At 41.9% G+C, this 25,308-nt stretch overlaps 1 protein-coding gene across 2 annotated transcripts in view; it reads left to right on the top strand.

The window, feature by feature from the left end:
* PRKCE (protein kinase C epsilon) overlaps nt 1-25,308 on the top strand; it is a 451,351-nt gene that overhangs the window by 293,423 nt on the left and 132,620 nt on the right. For both annotated transcript variants that reach the window (XM_039887262.1, XM_039887263.1), the window contains 4 exons: nt 10,468-10,610; nt 13,072-13,168; nt 15,922-16,121; nt 18,731-18,904. In XM_039887262.1, coding sequence (XP_039743196.1) covers nt 10,468-10,610; nt 13,072-13,168; nt 15,922-16,121; nt 18,731-18,904 — 614 coding nt within the window. The remainder of the gene's footprint in view (nt 1-10,467; nt 10,611-13,071; nt 13,169-15,921; nt 16,122-18,730; nt 18,905-25,308) is intronic.

The following is a 25,308-nucleotide window of genomic DNA, read 5'->3' as shown; positions in this document are numbered from 1 at the left end:
GGGATTTGTCAATGTCTCAGTAGTATTTAAAGCCATAGAGTAGATGTCATCCCCAGGAGAAGTGCCACGAGTATGAAGAGAGAAGACGGCAGTGCGGAGTTCCAAGGGAGGAGGGATGCCAGCATCACGGGTGAGCCTGTGAAGGCAGTAGGAGTAGAAGGCAGTAGTAGGAGACCTCAGAGGCAGGAGGGAAAGTAGCCGGAAATGGCATCATGGAAGCCAAAAGAAGAGAGCGTATAAAAAAAGAAATACAGAAGAAAGCAGCGGGTGCTACCAAATGCTCACCACCCTGTGTTTTGGTGATTTGAGGTGCAAAGGATGTGGGGCTGGATTTAACAATGAGGAAGTCACAGGTGTCTTCAGCAGGAGCTCTCTTCATGGGATGGTAGGGACGGAAGCTCAAATGCAGGAGCCGAGTTGAAACTAGAGGGAATGGTATTTTCAGAATGCTTTCTGTAATTAGGAAAAAGTGGAAGAGGAGAGAGGAATGAGCCAGGAGGGAGAGGGGACCATTGATATAGCAGGGGCAGTGAAGAGATGGGCTTTGGGAAGAGAGATGGAGGGAAGGCCTCAAGATGAGGCATGGGTGCTGGCAGGTTGGCTGTGTCAGGGATAGGAATTCAGGAGAAGGGTAGGGGGAAAGTGGTCATTTAAGTCCCGAAGCTGTTGAGAGCATTGTTTTCTGAAGGAGGAGATCCTTTTGACATTAAAGTGAGAGGTTGGGGTGGGGAAGGCGTGAGGAGGGTGATGAGGCTGAAAACAGCTATGCTGGGAACAGAGGGTCGGAAAGTGCTGACCATTGACACACCTGGTGTCTTCCTGTGTGAGGTTCCAAGACAGTCACGCCTCCCTTTCTAGTATTCTAGAACACAACCTCGAAAGAAACAGGGCCTGCCTGAAGTCTTTTTTGACGCTAAGTGACATTAAAAGGAAGAGGAAGAAAATACAGAATAGGAATCTTGAATGTTTTGAGCAGAGGAATGCTGCATTTTTGGAAAGTTGCAAGGGGTTTCCAGGAAGCATAGAGCCTGCTTGGATGGGACTCTGATGAGGCCATGTCTGGGTTTTTGTAAATATATTAATTATTGATCTGTCTAGGGAATTCAAATGAAGATACCATCATCTCATAAATATTGATATTTTAAGAAAGCAGCGCAGACACCCAGACGTCACTGTTAAGACTGTGGGTCCCTGGATGACCCTGGAAGAGGCAGGGCCCAGAGACGGTGCATTCAGCTCTGTTTTGGCAGGAAATGTTCTTGTGCCTGCTCAAGTGAAGGATGAGAGAATGAGGCCGCCTAGAGCAAGGATACCTGTTCATAGGATCCCTGGGAAACGTGAGGGAATCGGGCCACATGGAGACTGGAAGGTGAAGGCTGTTGAGAATTTAGGGCCCTCAGCAAAAGTTCATAGATTTTCTCTTGTTTCTCTATTATCCTGAGGGCCATTTTCCCCTTGCTCCCCTCATACTCCTGTGACCCAACTCGACTCTTCTTGATCTTCCCTTCCCTTCCTTTCCTGTCCCTCCCCTCCCCTCTCTTGACTTTATTTTTTAGAGCAGTTTTGGGTTCATAGCAGAAGGCACAGAGGTTTTGCATATACCCTCTGCCCCCACATACATTGAGCCTCCCCCACCATCAACACCTACCACCAGTGGTACATTCGTTACTATTGTTAAACCTACATTGACACATCATAATCACCCCATGTCCAAAGTTTGTGTTGGGGTTCACTCTTAGTATTGGACAGTCTATGAATTTACGAATATATAATGACATGTTTCCACCTTTACAGTACCACATAGAATGTTTTCACTGCCCCCCAACCCTCTGTGTTTACTTCTCTCTCTTGATCCTTTCTCAGCCTCAAGTCCTTTTGCCCATGCAGACTCCTTGTGCTGTGGAGAGGGTCATGCTGAAAGCGGCCAGCATGAGCTAGGGCAGAGTCCCGTCTTGCCCAGGTTTAAGCCTGTTCTGCTGCTATTATTACTTAGAAAAATAAATCAAGATTTAGTGACCCCCATCATGCATGCAAGGTCAGCTGGGCAACAGGCAATTGGCCAGTCCTAGTCTCTGGAAAGCTTCGGATGTTGTTTCTAGTGTAATCAGGACTCCCAGTCCCTTATCTGGTGACAATTGGTTCCCACTGTGACCCCGTAGAGCTACCCCTCTACCCTCCCTTTCTTGTCTTCTGCCCGAAACTCTTCAGTCAGTCACTCTGCCACTCCTACCAACTCCCATTACACAACTACACAATTTCCTGCTCGCAATCCTTTGTTCTCCGTCTCCGAGCATGGCGTGGCTGACTGTAACCTGTTGTGAAATCAAGCCATTGCCCTGGCTCATCCTCGAGGGCCAAATCAGCCTAACATAAGAAATTTCTGCGGGACACATGGGCCTGCCTCTTTCCTCAAGCATGGCTTTATCATTGTTCTCAGAACCGTTTCTGCTCTCCTTGGAAGAATTTCCAACAACGTGACCCACCTCACTGCAGTCCTCGCTTTAATCTCAGCTATGAAAAGGTTAGAAATGTGGAAGCGAAAATGAAAGCCAGCATGCCTGAGCCTCCATCTGTCCTAAGGATGACCCTGTTGCTGCAGCATCACCCAGCACATAGTAGGAGCTCAACAAATGTGATGAAAATTTACGTCATAGTAGTGGAACGATTCTCCTTTTAAGAGCCACATCGAGGCTGCTCTGTTTCTTCCGAGCACAATTCATCCAGGCAAACCCGACTGAAAAAGAATACTACGGGGCAGCCTGGAAAGAGAAGCCTTACAGACGCCCCAGGGCTACAAGTGGCAGCCCAGCTCTGGTGGCTGCAGTGCTCACCAATAGTCATGGGATGGGAAAGGGTGGGAATTTGGATGCTTTGTTAGGCCCACATGACTGTGAATGAACCTCAGGTTTCTTCTGGTTCCAACTGGCACATCCACTTTCTTGTACTGACTGGTCTGCAGGTTTCTGGTGTCACCGCCCCCAGCTTCCAGGAGCCTCAATATGGCTGCCTGAATTATCTCAAGTTGCCTTTCCTCAGCCACCTTTGCTTTCATGTTTCTAGACTTTTCAAAGCACTGTCAGATCAGTCTCATGACATGCATTTTAACTGATAGGTCATTTGGATTTTTTTTATACGTTAAGACAAGTACACAGATCTCCCAGAGAAATAAACAGTTTTAAAAAATAAAAAACGAAGTCCTCAAAGACCATTTCTGTTTTGCTGACCTGCCAAACCAAGCTAATTGCTTTGTTGGTATGGATGGATCCAGCTTTTCAACACCAGAGGGTGCCAGTAGTTAAGTTATGTACCCAAGCTACCCTTGCTAAGAAATTCTCTCTTAATTTGGTCACTTCATTCCTGTCTTTTCTGTCACCTTGTGAAGAGACAGAGAAGACTTTTATGGGGTTGGTTGGTAGGCAGGTGCAGGTAAGGTGAATTGAGTAACAAAGGGGAGCTGTTGCTAAGGGGCATGAGAAATGAGACAGAATTCAGAACAGAATGCTGTTGCCTGGAGTACGCGTTGGGCCTGAGGATTTTTAGGCATCGTTAGTAATAACTCAGTTCATGGAGTCAGCACCATGGCTTGGCTGAGGTGGAGCTTTCTTGTTTGTTTATATTGTCTGAGAAAGCCCTTTCCCACCAGCACAGCGCCCCCAAACCCTGACCTGTGGTTCTGTGGGCATCTTCAGCACCACAGCTCAGTTGAATACTTCAGGCCTAGGTTGGGGTCAGAGGCATGGGGAGGGAGGGGAAGGTGGTATCTGAGTTGTCCCTCCCTCGGGGCCAGTGATCAAGCCTTGCAAGGCTGGCAGGAGGTCTGGCCATCCTTCCTGGTTTCATTCCAGAAATGAATATGTATGTACGTACGTATGTATGTATGTGTATGTATATGTATGTGTGTGTATGTGTAATAGACTTTAATTTTTAGAGCAGTTTTAGATTCACTGCAAAATTGAGGAGAAGGCATGGAAATTTCTCATTATACTCCCTACGCCGACACACAGATAGCCTCCTCCACTATCAACATCCCCTACCAGAGTAGTGCATTTATTATAGTCAGTGAACCTACACTGACACATCTTTATCACTCAGTTTACATTAGGGTTCACTCTTGGTATTGTACAGTCCATGAGTATAATGTCCTGTATCCACCATAGTAGTGTCATACAGAATGGTTTCACTGCCCCAAAAATCTTGTGTTCTGACTACTCATCATTGCCTCTGCACCAGTCCTTGGCAAATCCTGATCATTTTACTGTCTCTATAGTTTTACTTTTCCAGAATGTCATATAGTTGGAATCACAATATATATTTCAGACTGGTTTCTTTCATTTAGTTAATATGCATTTAAGTTTCCTCTATGTCTTTTCATAGTTAAATAGCTAATTTATTTTTAGTGCTGAATAATATTCCATTGCACGAATGCACCACAGTTTACTTAGCCATTCACCTACTGAAGAACATCTAGGTTGCTTCCAAGTTTCGGCAATTATGAATAAAACTGCTGTAAACATCAATGTGCAGATTTTTGTGTGGGAATATGTTTTCAGCTCATTTTGGTAAATACCAGGAATGTGATTGCTGGATGATATGCTAAGAGTATGTTTAGTTTCTTTAAAAACCACGAAACTGCCTTCCGAAGTGGCTGTACTTTTTTCCATTCCCACCGGCACTGAACAAGACTTCCTGTTGCTCCACATTCTCACCAGCATTTTGATGTTGTCAATGTTTTGGATTTTTGGCCACTCTCATACGTGTTTAGTGGTTTCTCATTGTTTTAATTTGCAATTTCCTAATGATGTGGAACATCTTATATGCTTTTATGACATCTGCATATCTTGTTGGTGAGGTTTCTACTCAGGTTTTTTGCCCGTTTTTTAATTGGGTTGTTCATTTTCTTATTGTTGAGTTTTAAGAGTTCTTTGCATGTTATGGGTAACAGTCCTTTATCAGATGTATTTTTTGCAAATATTTTCTCCCAGTCTGTAGCTTGTTTTCTTATTCTCTTGACAATGTCTTTTGCAGAGCAGAAGTTTTTTAGTTTAATGAAGTCCAGCTTATCAATTATTACTTCATCGATAATGCCTTTGGTGTTTTATTTAAAAAGTCATCGCCATACCTGAAATCACCTAGATTTTCTCCTGTCATCTTCTAGGAATTTCATAGTTTTGAGTTTTATGTTTAGGTCCCTGATCCATTTAATTTTTGCGAAGGGTGTAAGGTCTCTGTCTAGGTTAACTTTTTTGCATGTGGGTGTCCATTTGTTCCAGCACCATTTGTTGAGAAGATTGTCTTTGCTCTCTTGTGTTGCCTTTACTCCTTTGTCAAAGATTAGTTGTATATTTACGGGGGTCTCTTTCTGGGCTTTTCCTTCTGTTCCATTGATCTGTTTGTATATTCTTTCAACAGTACACACTGTCTTTATTGCTGTAGCTTTTAGTAAGTCTTGAGGTCAGATAGTATCAGTCCTCCAATTTCCTTCTTTAATATTGTGTTGGCTGTTCTGGGTCTTTCGCCACTTCATATAAACTTTAGAATCAGTTTGTCAATATCCACAAAATAACTTTCTGGGATTTTGATTGAGGTTGAATCAAATCTGTAGAAGACGTTGGGAAGAACTGACATCCTGACAACATTGACTCTTCTTCCTACCCATGAACATGAAGTAACTTTCCATTTATTTAGTTCTTTTAAAATTTCTTTTATCAGAGTTTTCTGGTTTTTCTCATATAGATCTTGTACAAATTTTATTAGATTTATACCTAAGGATTTCATTTTTTTAGATGCTAATGTACATGATATTATGTTTTTAATTTCAAATTCCACTTGATCATTGCTGGTATATAGGAAAGTGATTGAGTTTTGTATATTAGCCATGTATCCTGCAACTTTACTATAATCATTTATTAGTTTCAGGAATTTTTTTGTCAGTTCTTTCAGATTTCCTCTATAGACAGTCATGTCATCAGTTTTATTTATTTTTTTTATTTCTTTCCAAATCAATATGCCATTTATCATCTCCTTTACTTTAGCTGGTACTTCCAATACAATATTGAAAAGGAGTGGTTGCCTTCTTCCTGAAACTAGAAAGCTTCTTGTTTCTCACCATCAGGATGGTGTTAGTCATAGGGATTTTGTAGATATTTTTTATCAAGTTGAGGAACTTCCCATCTGTTGCTTGGTTTCTGAAAGATTTTGTCATTAATGGGTATTGAGTTTAGTCAAATGCTTTTTCCGCATCTATTGATAGGTTTAGTGATTTTTTTTAAGTTTAGCCTATCAATGTGATGAATTACATTACTTGATTTTCAAATGTTGAACCAGCCTTGCACACCGGAGATAAATCCCATTTTGTCTTTTGTACACCGTTGGATTTAATTTGCTAATATTTTCTTGGGGATTTTTACATCTATATTTACATCTGAGAGATATTGGTCTGTAGTTATCTTTTCTTGTAGTGTCTTTGTTGGTTTTGGTAATAGAGTAATGCCGGCCATAAAAAGTTAGGAAATTTTCCCTCTGCTTCCATCTCTAGGAGATGTTGTAGAGAATTGGTATATTTTATTCCTTAAATGTTTGGTAGAATTCACCAGTGAACCAATCTGGGCCTGGGACTATCTGTTTTGTAAGGTTATTAATTTTTGATTCTGTTTCTTTAATAGATATATGCCTTTCATATTGTCAATTTCTTGTGTGAATTTTGGTAGATTGTGTCTTTCAAGGATGCTTTTGCTATATCCTACTAATTATAATAAGTTATATTTTTATTTTTAATCCATTCAAAATATTTTAAAATTTATATTGAGATTTATTCTTTGACTTGTGTTATTTAGCAGTGTGTTATTTAATTTATAAGTATTCCAGCTATCTTTTCATTAGTTGCAAAGATTTTCCAACTATCTTTTCATTATTGATCTCTAATTTACTTCCCCTGTGGTCTGAGAGCAGACACTGTATGATATCTATTCTTTTAAATTTATAAGGTGTATTTTATGCCTTAGAAGATGGTCTGTCTTCGTAAATGATCCATGTGAGCTTGAAAAGAATGTGTATTTTACTGTTGTTAGATGAAGTAGTCAGTAGATATAGTAATCAAATCTATTTAGTTGATCGATGGTGCTGTTGACTTCAACTATGTCCTTACTGATTTTCTGCCCTCTAGATCTGTTCTTTTCTGAGAGAAGGGTGTCGAAGTCTCCAGTCATATTAATGGACTCAGCTTTCTCCTTGCAGTTCTATTTTTACTTCACGTATTTTGATGCTCTTTCGTTAGGTGCATACATATTAAGGATTTAATGTCTTGGAGAATTTGCCCCTTTATCATTATGCAATGTCCCTTATTATCCCTGATGACTTTCCTTGCTCCGAAGTCTGCTCTGTCTGAAATTTATATAGCTATTCCTGCTTTTTAAATTAGTGTTAGCATGATATATCTTTCTCTGTACCTTTAATTTTAATCTATATATGTCTTATATTTCAAGTGCATTTCTTGTAGGCGGCGTATAGTTGGGTCTTATTTTTGATCCACTCTGACAGTCTCTTTTAATTGGTGTATTTAGACCGATGACGTTTAAAGTGATTATTGATATAGTTATATTAATAACTACCGGTTTTCCTGCTATTTTCCATTTGATGCCCTCGTTCGTTGTTTGTTTTTTGTTTGTTTGTTTTTATCTCAGTCTTTCTGGCTTTTGTGGTTTTAATTGAACATTTTGTATGATTCCATTTTCTCTTATCATATCAGACTTTTTTTTTTTTACTTATTTTAGCGACTGCCCTAGAGTTTGCAATATACATTTACAACCAATCCAGTTCCCTTTCAAATAACACTCTAATGCTTCATAGTGCAGGTACCTTATAATAACAAAATGATCCTATTTCCTTTCTCCCACTCCTAGTATCATTGCTGTCATTCATTTCACTTATATATAAGCATATATATTTATGTATGTAATACATATAAGCATACATAATTGAATACATTGTTGCTCTTATTATTTGGAAAATGGTTATCTGTTAGATCAATTAAGAATAAGAAAAATAAGTTTTTATTTTAATGTCACTTATTCCTTCTTTGATCTTTATGTAGAGCTGGGTTTCTGACCTACATCATTTTCCTTCTCTCTGAAGAACTTCTTTTAATATTTCTTGCAAGGCAGATCTACTGGCAACAAATTCCCTTCATTTTTGTCTGAGAAAGTCTTTGTCTCTCTTTCACTTTTGAAAGATGATTTTACAGGGCACAGAATTCTATTTTGGTGTTTTTTTCTCTCAATTATTTTAAATATTTCACTCCACTCTCTCCTTGTTTGCATAGTTTCTGAGGAGAAATCTGATGTAATTTTTATCTGTGCTACTCTGTAGGTAAGGTGTTATTTCCTTCTGGCTTCTTTCAGGATTATTTTTCTTTATCTTTGATTTTCTGCAGTTCATATATGATATCCCTAGGTGTCGTTTTTTAAGTGCGTGCGTGCGTGCGTGTGTGTGTGTGTGTGTGTGTGTGTGTGGTGATTTGGTCATTTATCCTGCTTGGTGTTCTGTGAGATTTCTGGATCTGTTGTTTGGTGTCTGACATTAATTCAAGGACGTTCTCAGTCATTTTTGCTTCATATCTTTCTTCTGTTCCTTTTTCTCTCTCTTCTCCTTCTGGCATTCCCATAACACATATGTTATACCTTATGGTCCCACAGTTCTTAGATATTCTGTTCCCTTTTTTTTCAGTCTTTTTTCTCTTTGCTTTTCTGTTGCGTAAGTTTCTACTGACATATCTTCAAGCTCTGACTATTTCCTCAGCTATGTCCATTCTACTAATGGGTCCAGCAGTGGCGTTTCTCATATCTGTTATAGTGATATTGATCTCTAGCATTTCCTTTTGATTCTTTCTTACAATTTCCATTTCTCTGCATACATTGCCCATCTGTTTTTACATGCTCTCCACTTTATTGATCAGAGCCCTTAGCATATTAATTACAGTTGTTTTAAATTCCTGGTCTGATAATATCAGCATCCCTGCCATGTCTGGTTCTGACTCTAATGCTTGTTCTGTCTCTTCAAACTTTAAAAAAAAAAACAATTTTGCCTTTTAGTATGCCTTGCGATTTTTTTCTTAATAGCTGGACATGATGTACTGGGTAAAAAGAACTGTAGTAAATAGACGTTTAGTAATGTAGTGATAAGGTATGGAGGGAAGAGAAGTGTTCTGTCGTCCTAGGATTAGACCTCAGTCTTTCTGTGAGCCTGTGCCTCTGAACTATAAGTTCAGGTTTTTCTCCCCTCTTAGGTGGGACGGGATGGCTAGAGTGGACTGGAGTTGGGTATGTCCTTTCTCCCACATGGAAGGCTAGAGCATGCTGACCCTGGGTATTTTTCTTCCCCCAGGTCAGTTAGGATCTGATAAAACTACAGTAGTTTGGGTTCTGTTAAAATAGTTTCTCTTGATGACAGGCCTTGTTAAGAACTGAGTGCTCTGGTGTATTTTAAAAAATTCCCTTTTCCCTCCTTCTGCTAGAAGCATAAGGAGCTTTTCTCTAATATTCACTATGAGAACCTGGTTGAACTTCTAGAGGTAAAACTCACAAAGTGTAGGGGCTCCCTCTGACTGGGCCTGCCTAGTTTTTGACTCTCAGACTTTGCCACTCTGAGACTCCAGCATTTGTTCATTTCAATTCAGATTTTCGGACCCAGCAATGGTTCCCTCAGAAATTGGTGTGGGAGGAGTTTCTGCTCCGATAAGTGGTGATTCTCTATAGCTGTTTGTCTGTCTCTCCTATTTTGGGGGCAGCAGTTTGCCCTGTGACCTTATTCTCTTTTAAATCTAAGAAGAGTTGTTGATTTTTCAGTTTGTCCAGCTTTTTACTTGTTAGGACAGAGTGATGACTTCTAAGCTCCTTACAGGCTGGACTGGAAACCAGAATTGTTTGTTTTCTCCTTTGATGTCCCGCACCAAGGACAGCTAAGTGATGCGGGCAAAACGAAAACATTCGAGCATGGCCTTTTCTCCTTTGAAATTGAATTTTAGATTTGAAAGGTGCCTTAGAGGTCACCTCATTCAATCTCCTCATTTCCATTTTCTGATGAGCATCTTGGTAGGCTCTGCCAGGGCGTTCTTCTCTGGGTACTATTCCCACATTTTAGCAGAGTAATAAAGTAGACTGTGTACATGTGACCCATTTGGGTTCACAGTCCAAATGAACTCTCTTCAGATAAACCAATTAAGTTCTTCCATGTTCCTGAAAGGAAATTTAAATGTGATATTTATTTAATTGATAAACAGTGGTTATCTGTGTTTGATGGATGATTTTAGTTCTAGTGATGGGATGATGGCTGATTTTTATTTTTTTCTCTTTGTCTTTCTGCATTTTCCAAATCCTATCAAACGAACAGGTATTACTTTTACAGTCAGAAAAAAATAGGGTACCGTTTTAGGCCACGAACACTGTGAAGTTTCTTCTCTATGTCTCCTAACAGTCTGCAAGATGAACGTTCACCGGCGCTGCGAGACCAACGTGGCTCCCAACTGCGGAGTAGACGCCAGAGGGATTGCCAAGGTGCTGGCTGACCTCGGCGTCACTCCAGACAAAATCACCAACAGCGGCCAGAGGAGGAAAAAGGTAGCTGGCCCTCCGATGGGGTTTCTGGACCCCTTTGTGTGCTAGTACATCTATGCTGGCTCCCTGACAATGCCCTGGAGTGGGGTCGTAAGATTGCCAGGCTTGAGACACTGTACTCAAAACACCATGAAAAGAAAAGAAAAAAAAAATGTTACCAGGCAGGTAACATTAAAGTCTCCTTTAGTTCAGAGTTGGGGGGTGGCAGAGAGGAGGCTGAGGAGGCGGGAACAAGCAAGTCTCAGGTAGTCTATTTCTCAGGGGAACATAAACTTTGAGATGAGGACTTTGGAATTTTCTCTAGAAAAGACAGGGCAACTCTAGACAAGGAAATAGACTTATCTGCCTTCAGAACTGGCATGAAAGCAATGTCAGTGTTTGAACTTTGTTCCTGGTATTACTGTAATGAGGATAAATGGATGAAGAGCTGGAACCACATTCTTTTCTAGGGAGCAAGCCAAGAAGATTTGTGATAGTGCCGGCACTCAGCTGCCCGAGGAATATTGTTAATGCCCCATGACATGAAACATCTGGGCTTTTCTTTGGAGACCAAAGCCTTGTCTCTATCCATGTGACATTCTGAATGTCAGTAGGAAGAGATCCATTTGTTAAAATGTTATTTTGGTAAGTCAGGGCCCACAGATGTAAACAGAGCTAAAGGCATCCATAGCATTTTGTTTGAAGGTCCTTCTTATCCTTGGCTTCTAGCCTAGAAAATTTAAGAGGTCTCTGAAAAAAGTAAGTTATGAGAAAATCAGAATGAAGTTAAGTAGGCAAGAAATCTTGGTGGAGGTGGAGTGAACAGGGGCCCTCACTGCTCAATATCAGGCATTCTCAAGTCTAACTCTGGGTACCTCTATAATCCTCCTAAATGTACACTCTAAATTTTTCCCTAAAGTACTTTCCGAAGGGCTCTGTGTTTCCCTTCTCATTTTAGAAGCTTCTCATGCCTTTCCCCTGGTGCCTCTCAGAAGAGCCTTTTCCCTTGAATGAGAAGGTGTGGCTTGTTTCCATCTTCTTAAACTACTTCTTCTCTACCTTCCCAATAAATAAAGCTGTTTTGCAAGGGTCACAGGAAAAAAGGTCTCTTTTCCTGGGTAACTGTGACATTCTGTGCTTCTGGAGGCTCTTCTCAACTCTATAAATCCCAGTGGAGGAAACAGGACTTAAGTTATTGACCCAGAGCTTTGAAATTGCAAGCAGAATGAGAGCACCCAGGAGTGCTAGGGTCCCACTGCAGAGGTGGGTTATGCATCACCTTCTGATGACAGTGTCAGACACACACATTGGTGAGCTCCTAGAGAGCACCCTTTTTCAGGAGATATGTTTTTTGTTTTTGTTTGTTTCCTCCTTGCCGGAAGTCAATTGAGACAGTCTTTACTGTCATGAAAGATTTAAAAGAAAACTGAGTACCTGCCCTCTCCCCCATAATAACATGAGCCATAATGTCAGTGGCCAGGCATCATCTGTCTATCTGAGATTTAGGGAGCCCGGTGGTAAGAAGCCAACATGGAAAAATTCAAGAAGGAACAGAGTAAAAGACTAAGGGAGTTCAGTCCTGATATTTTATTGCTAGGATGCTTCTGGTGCAAAAGCTGAAAAAAGAAGCCAAGCGAACCAAGTAGAAGCTCAAGTTAGAATGAGAGAACAGAAGAGAAGTCCCCCCTGGTCAGAGCTAAAAGGGCTCCTTTGCAGGAGTGTCAGTCTTGCTGGAGCTTTCATTCCCTTCATATTGCCCCTGGCAAGTAATCAGTCCATCATCCAGAAAGGACATGTGCACACAGCTGGTAATCCAAGAGTAAAAGGGGACAGAAATGCTTGTCTCTTAGTCCAAACCACAGACTTTAATGGGAACTTGAAGTGGGTATGCAAGCATCTTTGCCAGGAAATAGACTTCACCGGGGGGTGTTCTATTAAACTTTGCCAACAAATATCGATACATCCGAAAATATCTGCCGAACATCTATTATGTATATCACTTTGTGCAAGTCACCAGGGGCAGCACCGATACTGGATAGAATCTTACCTTTAAAGAACCTATAGTCTACCCGAGTAGAGAGCCCCACACAATATACACATACAGATATTATTAACTAAAGCTGAACAAAATAATAAATGCCAGACCGATGTTAGAGACAAGTGTCAAATTGCTTCGCATGAGGTAACTTGCATTGCTTGGGTAGGCAGGAGAGGTTTTATGGAGGGGGTATGGTTGAGCTTTGCTTAAAAAGGTCAGTTATATTTGAACAGAATAAAAATTGAACGAGCTAAAGTCTCTCGTTTTCTTCCCATTAATTGGCAAATGAACCTCGAGTCTATGCTATCAGAATATCAGTTCAAGTGGTACTCTACACCAGGCACTCCTTGGGTGCTTGGTATAGTATTTTGATGCCTTTGACCTCAGAGAAATTCACTACCCTCCCTCTGATGCCTCTCTTCCCTTATTCTCTTCCCTTCCTTCTAGCTCGTGGCTGGCGCTGAGTCCCCGCAGCCTCCTTCTGGGAGCTCACCCTCTGAGGAGGATCGGTCCAAGTCAGCACCCACCTCCCCTTGTGACCAAGGTGAGCCCCTCAGATTTGCTTCTTTACGTCTGAACTTGGTCATGGAAGGACGAAGGAGCTGAGGCCTCTCCACCCAAGAATGACCTTGTTAGGAGAAACAGCCAGCAAACCTAGAAGGTCTTCAGACACCTTTCTCTGTTGGCTCATTTGTTGTCCTGCACTCTAATGAGGCTTTTTTGAGGGTGAGGCATTAGATGACCTTGTCTGCCTTACATCCCTTCCAGGCCAGCATAAGAGGGGAAGAGCATGTGAAACTCTATTTCTTTCTTTTCCCTTTCCTCCTTTCCTGGTTCTGAGGGCAGGAGAGGGGCGGGTACAGCCCCTTCTGTTACCTCTCTGCCTCAGTGTCTGCTCCCAGGCCTGCCAGCATAACTCAGTTAAATTCGACTTCCTTCCTTCCTGATTCTAATTGTCACACCCAAAACCTGAGATCAGGGCAAGAGTTGGGCGATGGGTAGGGGAGGATGTCTCCTATCCCAGCCTGGGTGGGTGGGGATAGGACGAAGCTGGGAAAGAGACCGCAAGAAGGAGTGAGGAAGAAGCCAGCTCTGGGCCTGATTCCCTTCTGAAGCTTAGCTCAGGCTGTCTCCTTCTTTCCCTTAAGAATATGCTTAAAGTAATTAGAAGTTTCTGAATTCTGCAGGCAAGAATTCTTAGACTGCGGAGAGACCTGACACACTTAAAACCTCCTCTGGTGACCAAAACCAAACTTCCCTGGGAAGGGCTGTATGCATCTGCAGAACAGGACTAAGCATCATCGCTGAACAATAGTGCCTTGATTTTTTTGTAGCCCTTTTTGTATTCATTATCCAAATTTGATGCTCGCACCAGCTCTGTGTTGGTGCTCCAGTGCTGTCTCCATGTTACAGGGTGGGAAGTGAGAGGTCGGAGCGTTGAAAAGATTTGTCCAAATGTTAGGCTATAAGCCAGTGGTAAGGGCGAGACCATACCCTTCCTGGGTTAAGGACCCCACTCTCAGAATCTGTGCCATCAAACCCTGCCTGAAAGTCATCACTATGACCCAGTTCTTCTTACCCAGGAGTAAATAAAAGAGCTGCAGGTGTGGTATACAAATCCTAAGGCCACCAAATGATTGGGCCGAGTCTCCCTTCATGCTACTCTGATTCACTTTTTACACATTTATACTGTGGCTCATTCCAAAAATGGTTTGGCCCGTTCGTCAGTTTTCTGACAGTTCTCTGTCACCTGCAGATGAGTAGGTCTTTCGCTGGCCCAGTATGGGTGTTTTCATGTTTCCCTTTTTAATGCTAAGACCTCCTCTGAGAGCTTTAAGGAGACAAGAACACATGGTAAAGGAACCCCAAGTGGGAATGAGGTCTCTCTAGGCCTGGCTGCTGCCCAGCGTACTGTCAAGCCTTGGCAGGATGCAGTGCCCCTCAGGACCCTCTCTCTGCCCCCCATCAAAGCAGGTACCAGTATTACCCAGCAGTGACGTGAGCGCATATGGATGTGAAAAGCCTCTTAGCAAGACACACGGCATTACAGAACAGAGATAAGATAGTTTCTCTTTCCTCCATTGTAAGAACACATAGAAAGACATTTTCTTCAAGCTGTAGTATCCCTAAACACTCAAGTTCTATCTTCCATAATCCTTTAAATAACTTGACTTGGAATCTGAGACTTTACTTCATGCCGTGAATAAAAAGTTATACTCAGTTAAGAGTAAGTGATAGGGAACTGCTGACTTGGTGCGGGGATGTCTGGAGACGCAGAAGCTCTCTTCACCACCTCCAACACATCTCAGGGGAGCCAGACTCAGATCTAAAAGACATCGCCCGGTTCCTCGAACAGGATCTCATGGGCCTCAGTTTTTCCAAAAATAAGTGAAGATTTCTTTATGTCAAGCAGCACCTGATCGCTCATGCCTGATTCTGATTCCCAAGAGTTAAGAGGCTACAGAATCTCAGTTTTATCAGTGAGCATCCTTTAAAATTGGATTATGATCGAGATACCCATTTGTACACAGAGGAGTGTATGTCTTGGTGAATGAATTGCTAACAATAAAGCTTCCTTAAATAGAAAAGATCAAAGGATCATCCAGCATTATCACCTCTAGGGAGGGAATTCAGGTCACATACTCTAGAGGGGCGTGAGACTGTCTCATGGTTGTGAAATTGTGCTGGGGAATCCCTGCCCCATCTGAGATAAATTTGTAGCGGTGTTACTTTTGAGAAGCAGTTCTTTGGTTAATGATATGCCCATTCCTCATTTGGGTAACTGAATGAGATGGGGATTTAGAATAAACCCAGCAACAAGGCCAAGAACGTTCTTTAGAAAAGGTAAAATAATTTTATCACCAGTGATTGCACAGTTCTTGATTAGTCATTGATCTTCAAAGGTTACCTGTCACCTGTAGAACTCTGCAAGTTTCCAGGGAAGGCTGGGGTTCTTGTACTAACCAAGAATAATGGAACAGGCTGCAGGCCAAATGGCTTTCAGAGAGGCGGCCAGATTCCCAAGTGATCTGAAGGAGTTAGTTGGCAGGGACTGTGTCCTCTTCCTCTTTGCATGCTTAGGCCCTGCTGTATATTAGTTAGGTGCCAGTGAAAGTGTGTAGAGCAAATGAAGGAATATAAATGGATACCACACTGGATCTGTTGCTATGAAGAACCGAAAAGAGTGTTGTGAGCTCATGGTAGGGTGGGCGGTGGGTGGATTCTGAGTATTGAGTCTTCGTGGGAGGGGCTCATGAGATGCGTGCTAATGCAATATCTTGTCCCCCTTGGCCCTAGAAATTAAAGAACTTGAAAACAACATCCGGAAGGCCTTGTCATTTGACAACCGAGGGGAGGAGCACAGGGCAGCATCATCCATGGATGGCCAGCTGGCGAGCCCCGGTGAGAACGGCGAAGTCCGGCAAGGCCAGGCCAAGCGCTTGGGCTTGGATGAGTTCAACTTCATCAAAGTGTTGGGCAAAGGCAGCTTTGGCAAGGTCTGTGGCGTGCGTGGGTGGAACTGCTGATTTTCTTTACCCTGTGGCAGCCGTCGCCTCATCCTTTTGATCTAAGATTAAGCGATAAACCTTTCAGCCTGGTCTTGTTATGTTTTCCTGCCTCGTTGAGTAGAAATGGGCTGAGGCCAAGCAGAGAGGAGCCAGGGTTCTGCTGCTGACTGACTATGGGACTTCAGTCATTTTACCCCTTTGGGATTCAGTTTTAACCGCTTGTCAAATCGAGATAGGAATCAAGTGACACAGTGAGTGAGAAAAGACTTTGAAAAGTTTAAATTGCTTTACGTATACTTGGAATTCCACTATCAATAATAGTAACTGGGTTTGTTTTCTTCAGAGATCCATCTGAAATTCTGGTTTTAATTCATTAGGAAGACTGAAAATGAACTCTAGAATCTCTGCCCCCAGTGAACTTTGGGCTCAAAGCAAATCTTAGCATGCATTACTTTGGAAGTTAACTCTTATGTAACTGACTGTTTTGGCACTTACTAAATGTTTTATTTATCCTCTGCTTGTGGCAAGAGAATGAGAATAATTATCCCATATCTCGGATCAGGTCCTCTGTCCCCGGTGCCGTTCCCCTTATCCTGCTCCCTACTGAGATGGACACAGTGGTGTGGGGTATGGATACAGAAGGTGCCTAATAAAGCATTCATGGTGACAAGCTGCCATTCTGAAGGGGGAGGGGTGAGAAGAAAAAATAATCCCTGTTCGTATTAGAAAAAATATTGAAGGGCAGAGAGCCTAGGAAGCTGATTAACATTTCAGCTAAGATCCAGGATTATTCCGTGGCTCTTCGCAAAGCCATGCCTGTGAGTAAGTGCGAGTTGTTTTTCTAGGGCCTCCTGTAGCAGAGAGGCCCTGCCCTGGGGCCCAGGCGCCTGGCTCTGAGAGTTCCCTGGGGTCACATGCCCTCCTGTGTCAAGGACTCTTAAAAGCAGCAGCCCTTGGGTCAGGAGACTTGCTCAATTGCAGAGCCACTGCACTCCTAAGGGAATGGTTCTGTGAAGCCTGCAAGGCATAGGGCCTGGTTCCCAAGCATCTCACGTGCCCTATCTCACCCTGAAATCACTGATACGGGATGGTTACTGGGCTTACTTAAATGACCAAAGCCGAAGTAATCACATTCTTCAGAGATTAGCTAACTAAGAAGCAGACCCCAGTCGTCTGGCAGACACAGCCCTGGGATGTGAGCAGGTTTCATTGTGAGCAAGGTTCATGGGAGATGAGCAAGGTTCATGGGAAATGAGCAGGCTCAGTCTCCAGGTGTCCGGATCTTATAGGCAGGATGGGAACTTTGATGACTTCAGAGCGTTTAGATTGTTTCTTAGGAAAAATCGCAGCCAAGGTGAGCCAGTTTTTAAGAGTTTGCATTATATGTGGGCAGCAAAAGGTCTTCAGGGTACGATCCTCGGTTCCCTCATTGAGCTTCTGTGTTACTGCTCTTTCGTTCTAACAGCTTAACCGGAACTGTACTTAGGAGTTAGTTATTGGGAGAAAGGCTTGTCACATTGGTTGGGAAATGAGTGCAAAAATGTCAAATGATAGGAAAACTTTTAAGAGATAGAGCTATTCATTTGCTCTCTGGAGAAGGAATTATATTTCCAGCTTTAAAGCCATATAGCAGAAACCATAAAGATAAACAAGGAGAAATTTGACTGCATAAAGATAAATGAAACTGATCCTGTTTAATAGTGAAAATATAGAAAATTATGAAACAGGTTTAGAAAAACCTTTGCAGAAAGTAAAGTGTTAGTATCTTTATATACCAAGCTCATACAAATACATAAGAAAATAATATAAAACTGTAGATCACTGGCTAGAAGAAACTGACGAATAGTTCACACAGGAGAAATAATTAGAAAACACATTTTAAAAGTTTCATTACAAGTTAAAACAGCATTGAGGTAATATTTCATATACATTACATGAATGAAATAACTTTTTTAAGTGAAAACACCCAAAGTTGGTAAATTGCCATGAAGCTAAAGCACTTCTCCAATGCTAGTGGCAGATTATATTGTACATTCTTTTTGAAAATCAGGAATGTGCAAAATATTTAACCCCATAATCACTTCTAACACTATCTTAAGGATATGACCCAAAAGAAAAAATTATATGTACAAAAATACTCGATACAGTTTATATAATAATTACGTATTACTCAACTGTCTAATATTAGATAAATGGTTAAATAATTGTAATATATTTACTTGAATTGAGTGTCAGAAACCATGATAATGGTGGAGACTGTAGGAAAATGCTTATGAAATAATGTTCAGTTAAAAAATGTTATGCTACATTTGCTACACTGTAATTACAAGTGTGACAAACATATATGAGCATATGAATGATGAACAGATATGCGTTGAACTTTTCTTTGCCTGGACACTATGTTAGAGGTTAAAATAAATAAATGATAGTAGCTGTATTGGGATGGATAGTTTTTCTAAGCACTTTTTAAACAATGTTATACTATTTTAAAAACAAAAGAAAAAAGGAGTTAGTTTTTAAAGCACTTGGTATTGACTTGTGTTTCTTCTTTTGATTCCCTACGTGTAGACTGATGGGGTGGTTATGGTTGATTGCAGGTCATGTTGGCAGAGCTCAAAGGCAAAGATGAAGTGTATGCTGTGAAAGTCTTAAAGAAGGATGTCATCCTTCAGGATGATGATGTGGACTGCACAATGACAGAGAAGAGGATTTTGGCTCTGGCGCGGAAACACCCATACCTAACCCAGCTCTATTGCTGCTTCCAGACCAAGGTATGTTTAAGACGAAGCTGGTGGACTGCCATCTTGGGGTCGTGCTAGAAGACATATAATCTCATGACTGTCAGATGAAAAATCAAATACAGACCCTCTACATTCTTTCTGAGACCTTGTGAAGTGAAAAGGGTTTTACCCTTGAAAAGATCAGGATGTGTTTCAACAGCCTTCTCTTTTTTAGGAGCATGGAATTTTCCATTCAAGGTTGTGCTCGTGAAGGTTTGAAAGAGTAATAGAACCCATTGCAAATGTATCTGGACAAAGCCAAGTGACTAAACTCTGTGTTTGCTTGATACAAAACCCAGCAGGCATTGTTAGTCCTGGCTGTGCCCCTAACTATCACTTAAGTTCTGTGTTGTCTTTAGGTCAAATGAAAAAGAGTAACAGCCACCCTAACCACGTCTAACTTGTATAATGTCATACGAGGTAAAGGATGTGAACAACTATTTAAAATGCCATAGTGAGCAACAACTGTAGGTGGTATTTAAAATTTACCACGTAGGAGCCTGGGAACCAGAAGGTGGCAGTAAAGAAACAAAGATAATCTACATTATGGAGTCTGAGTATCATAACTGATTCGTTACTTAGTAAAGAAGAGAAATGCCAACATTCTTTATAAAACTCTGATTACCTCTTTTTGGGGGGTAGAAGGGGAAAGAAAGTTAAAGTCTTTTAGGGTGCCTTATGGATTTGTAGTCCTTGGCTTCTTGCAAAGGCAAAGGCAACCTCACCTGAAACTGGAGCCCAGTGGTTTGTCCCATCACGGACAGGCGAGTCCTTGCTCCTTGGCATACATTTACTTCCTCATCATTGCAAGTGCCTGTTTTCCACTTAGAATTCAACAGTTACTCATTTGATCATTTGGCAAATTTTTATTTTATCGTATTTTATTGATTCATTCCCTTGTGCCAGGTATTGTGCCAGGTGCTGGAGATACAGCGGTAAGCGAGGCCCTGTTCCTGACTTAGGAAATTGACCGTCTGTTTGGTGCACTGCTTCCCAAAAGGTGTTTCTCGGAACGCCCTTCCCTTGAGAAACTCTAATAAAGGACACTGTGGCCCATATTTTGGGACACTGCAGTCATGACCTTTCTTAGAGTGTCTCAACATACATTTGCTTATTACAGTCCCTGAGGGAGACATACAATGAAAAAAAAGGCTACCTTTATTTAATCTATTGTTTCCCAATTATTAGATCCCAAACTCTATCCGTCCCCTTCCCACACTTAGAACCACTTATCTAATGGAATTTTGCCTACCCCTCTGATCTCTGAGGAGAATAAGAAATATCTTCTGAAAATCTGGAAATCCTTTTCCTAAACAAGTACGGGACTTATTAGTTATTCTTGTTTTTGGCGTGTGTTATGGAATGCCTAAGATTTGTGGGTCTGTGCATTTGTGTGTATATATATACACACGCAAAGCCCAACATGATAATAGAGGATCAATCTCAAGGTCAACTTTCTTCTTTTCTCCACTCAAGCATAATTCTAAACTAATGAGAAATGTATCTTATATTTCTTTACCCTCCATGGTGCCTATCACAAGGCCTCACACCTGGTAGATGTTCACTATCAGAATCGGAGGGTTGGAAGATTTTTTTTTTTTAAATGCTCTCTTCTACTCTTTACATCAGTGAGAAAATCAGATCCCAGGGAAGTAAAGGCTTTTACCCAGAGACACTCCATATTGCCCTAGTCGGACTTAACCATCTGGTCTCTGGGACTTCCTATCAGTGGGGCCTTGCTCTGATATCACGTTGCTACTCTCTTATGCCTGACTTGGCACAGGGTCCCCTCTATGGGAAATCCCCCCCTACCCCTAGCAGGTGAGCCATCTTTTTCACTTCCCAGTGGGGAGGGGGCGGGGTCCTTGGGCAGGAATCCACACCAGCTTTCTTTCTTTGGACACATTGCTATGAGACCCAGCATCCTAAGAGGGGTCCAGCCTAGTTGTAGGGACTAGGCTGTGAAACCCCTGTACATGGTCGATCTTGGGGAGTCACCGTGGCGCGTCAGCTTCTCTACACCTCCCGGTGAATGAAGGAGTTAAGAATAGATGTCTTCAGTGTCAGCAGTGTTCTCCTCAGGGCATTTTAGAATATCCAGACTGACTTTTCTCATGGTGTGGCAGCTTTTGGAGCACAAGTTGGTGTTGACTGACACCATGGGTTTCCTTTATGGCAGCACAGTAACCAAACTGACACAGAGATTGGGGACTGGGTGGTTGGAGGGTGAGGGTAGGGAGAGAAGAGACTTTCCTCTGTAGTTCAGGGATTTAGTAGCTCTTTTCTCAGGCCAATGTCAGGTAGCCACAGTTACGGGAGCAACTTTGCTCCCCCTCTCCCATGCCACCATTACTCAGAACACAGCACACGTCACTACACAGCAGATCTATGTTCATCTGACTTTTCTAAAGCAAATCATATTTTACCCCACCGAAAGACCTTAGCTTACTAATGAAAGAAATCATATGAGGAATCATTTTATAACCCCCCAACTTAACTTTTAGAAAATGTGACTTTTTTTTATGACGACCACTACTCATGGTTTTAAAGAGTAGCTATTATTCACCTGACTCTGAGGTAGGTGCTGGATGTGAGGTTATCAGCAAAAAAGGAAGATGATTCTCAATTGGAGGGTTTTATTCAATAAGGAACCGGGAGGTCATACTAATTTCCGTAAGCAAACAGAGAGCAGCAAATGACATTGCATAGTTACATTCCGGGTCGGGGTGTTCAAACCAAGAGGACTCGGAGGAGAGGGTACTTGTTAGGGTCTGGAGAAGGGAAGGAGCTCAAGCCAGGCTTCGAAGAGTGGGAAAGGTTGGGACAGGATTGGGGTGGGAATGGGAGCTGGATTCAGCAGCCATAATTCAGTCCTGTTGTAGTTTCGCTTTTCCTAAAAAGAGAGGACAGTTCATCTGAGCCACTGTGAACCTGGTTTCAACTAAGAGTCTACATGATTAAGGAACACAAGACCTGATGGCAATCCTACTAAGATTTCTTGCATTTTTGTTTAATTTACGCACACAGAGCATCAATAATGCTAAGTCAGGTATAATTATTTTTAGGTAGCCTTTATTTTTCAGTATGTAGAAGAAATGGCCCCTATGGAAACATTTTTTTGAGAAGTACTGATAGATTGCATACAGCTTCTGGCCATGAACTACACAGGCTGCCGACAGGACTTGCAGTGAGTGAGGTACGGGTAGCAGGTCTGGTGGGATGACCAATGGCAATGATTTGTGTAAACACATTGGCATCAATCATGAGGTCAGGTCACGAGTTAGTTCTGGTCACCATAGCCCGCTAAAAGACCTAGTTACAGTTAAAGAATGATTTGGCCTTTTCTGTACCAAGCCCACTTGCTTTTGGCTCATGTACTCTGATCTTTCTCCATGAAAAAAAGCAGACGAAATGGCTCCAGCTTTCCAGTGCTAGTGTGAAAGGTAGACAGGCCAATAGTTATGCCAATAACTTTAATTTTAATCAAACTCAAACCGGTGTTTGATTTGAATTTGCTCTTTTAAATGCTAGAATAACATGAAACAACTAGAGAAAGCTGTAAAACTGTATCTAATTAGCTATGAAACTGTATCTAATTAGCTAGGAAAAGGGGATTAGGGACTTCTGACTCCAGCCAAGACGGAATAGCCTCATTCCTTTCAGGTCCTCTCTTTTAGCTAAAAAAAGCCTGGGCATAGTTCTTATTCTATAAAGGCATTGTGCTCATCAAGACTGACATAGCCATAAAGAATTATAGCAATCGTATTATCTGTTGAGACTAAAATTTTCATATGATTTAATGGATGGTGTTAAATTAGCAGCAGTGTTTAATATTTTCACACACACATACACACACACAACAGTTGTTCCTTGGTTTAAAAAGGTATGGCCTGTAATTATTTCAATGAATGTACAAGTATTTAGCATCCGTTACATGCCAGATACTGCTAAATTCTGGTGCTACAAAGCTCAACGGATACCAGCTCTAAACTCGTGGATGTTACAGTCTAGTGGGGAGAAAGACAGGCAAATCATGAGATTCTAAAGCATGGTAGGTCTTATAATGGAGCCATATAGGGGATTCTTTTGAAGCTTTGCAAAAGGTAGTTTGAAAGGTTTTCTGGAAGAGATGGAACCTAACTTGGACCTTAAACCATGGGTGACATTTGGAAGAGGATAAAGGCAAAGAGATGGCTGATGAGACCTAGAATTTATCCCAGATTTCATTTTCATTATTATTTTTTCAACACTGGAACACCCAACTCATTCTGTGTACGGCTTCTTCCAAGGAAGTGACAATGTCTGAAGAGAGCAAGAATGGAAAGGAAGAAAGGGAGGGTATTTGGAAAATAAAGAAGAAATTTCTGCATCTGCAAGTTCAGATGATGATTGGTAGAGAGAGGGAGGTAATATTGTGAGCCTGCTCCATTGGGCTAGGCACTCAGCTGGGCTCTGAAAGTTATGGGCTTGGTCAAAGTCAGGGTTTAAGGGGAGGACTGACTTCAGCAATCGCCTCTTCTGAGTTCCATTTATCCACAGGAGCCTAGGGATAAGAGAGCTGATGAGTGGTAGGTTTGTTTTGCTTTTGTTCTTGTAGTTACAGGAAATCAAATTCTTAGGCAATTTTACATTCTGTGTATGATCCCATTGTGGAATAATCTCTTCCAACTGGATCCCCCAAAAATCTGACTTGAATAAGTTCATCCATGATTTTTCCTCTTTAATATTAATCCCTCCCTAATCATCTTTATTTCCCACTCTTTGGCATTGCCCACCAGGCCTGGAAAGCCAGCTCAAGGAGGGCTTTGCCTGTGTGAGCTGCTGTGAAGGAAATGGAGGCTGAACTCCTTGGCCAGCCTCCTTCGCTGCCCGGGGCAAGTGCAGAATGGAAAAATCCTTAAAAAGCAACTGGAGACATTTTTCAGACGAGTTTTAATAATCGATGTGAGCATGGGGTGAGAACTGCTGAGAAGGAGTGTTGACAATATAGGGGGAACATGTAGTTTCAGGGAACCCTGATGTTTATGTTGACATTAAGTCTGAAGAACAGCAAGCACAAGAGCAAAAAATAAAAACAAAAACAAAATAAAAAATTAAGCCTTTGGTAGATTTTTGTTTAAAAAAAAAAAAGTGACTGTCAAGTTAAATCTAAAGCCAGGAAAGCAATTGAATGAATGGGGCTCTTTCCTGCTAGAACACACAATCTGAGGCAGCATGATGTCGGCAGGGCTAGAGGGATTTTGTTGAATTTGGTGAATGTCTCACAAGAGTGAATTGAGATATTCAATACCAAGAGTTGGTCTGTGGATCAGACAGCCACCTGGGGATCAACATGATTGCCAATAAAAGATTTCAAGTTGAGATAGCCTCAGAAATTTTTAACAGATTTCATTGAAAATGAGGCTCGTGGTAGAGGGTGCAGGCATAGTGTTGGCCAGAATCAGTTGTCAAAGTGATCAGACTCCAGCAAAATCCATCTCCTTCCGAAAACCATCTTTTTCCGAGAGTGAGGCTTGTCAACAGTGCCATTTCTTCTAATCAGCCAACAAAGACATCTTCAGTAAAGATCTACAGCGTGCAAATCACCAAGGGGCATAACAAGACTTTTACACTAGGCTTTCTGTCAAATTTGTGGGGTCATAAGCTCTGTTCACTTGAGAAGGGGTAGTCGGAAGGCTGTGGAATGCTGGCTGGCAGGGGAAGAGAGAGAGTGCAGGTGTGTGTGCCTTGTGGGGGCGGGAGTGCCCCAGTCAATGATCACAGTTTTCATCATCAAGCAAGGCTTCATGGAGGAGGAGGACCAGGTCTTGAACCATAACAGGAAGCATCCTGTGTGATGAAACAAAAGGTTATAGAGTTATTTTATGCTCACATGCCCCGCCGCCGCCCCTGCCAGCAGAGAGGCTCTTAATCTAAGATGCTGCTGCCACCTTATGTAACTTGTTTGCCTCTAGGGAAACCTTGCATTTGAATAGAACAGTTGCTTTTAAAAACACCTGCCTTTAATATAGCGGCCATCCCACCTGTTCCTAATGATGTCTCTGTGAGGCGAGGGCGGTCACTTCCCTTTAGGGATGAGAAAACTACAGCCCAGCTGTTTTATATCCTGTCTGACACAGCATCAAGACTGGAATTGAGATTTCCCGACAGCCCTTGTTCACAGGACGTAATTTTGTCTCCAACCCCTCCTTCCTATCCAAATCCTGTACATCAAATGCCCTCACTTCAAAATCCCTTCTCTCCAGGCCTCGTTTGCTGTCTTACACAGGGCAAAGGCTCTGAGGGTGGTAGCTCTGTTTTACTTGCACTGAGATTGGAATTTTTTTAAAAATGCCCCTTAAGCTGGTGAGTAGCAGGATCTGTCAGCCTGTTTCCAGAAATGTTTCTGTTTTGCA

This window comes from Pteropus medius, unplaced genomic scaffold (genome assembly GCF_902729225.1).
Source record: "Pteropus medius unplaced genomic scaffold, Ma_sr-lr_union100, whole genome shotgun sequence".
Taxonomy (NCBI): Eukaryota; Metazoa; Chordata; class Mammalia; order Chiroptera; family Pteropodidae; genus Pteropus; species Pteropus medius.
Note: the sequence above shows the minus strand (reverse complement) of the source record. Positions and strands in the feature narration are given on the sequence as shown.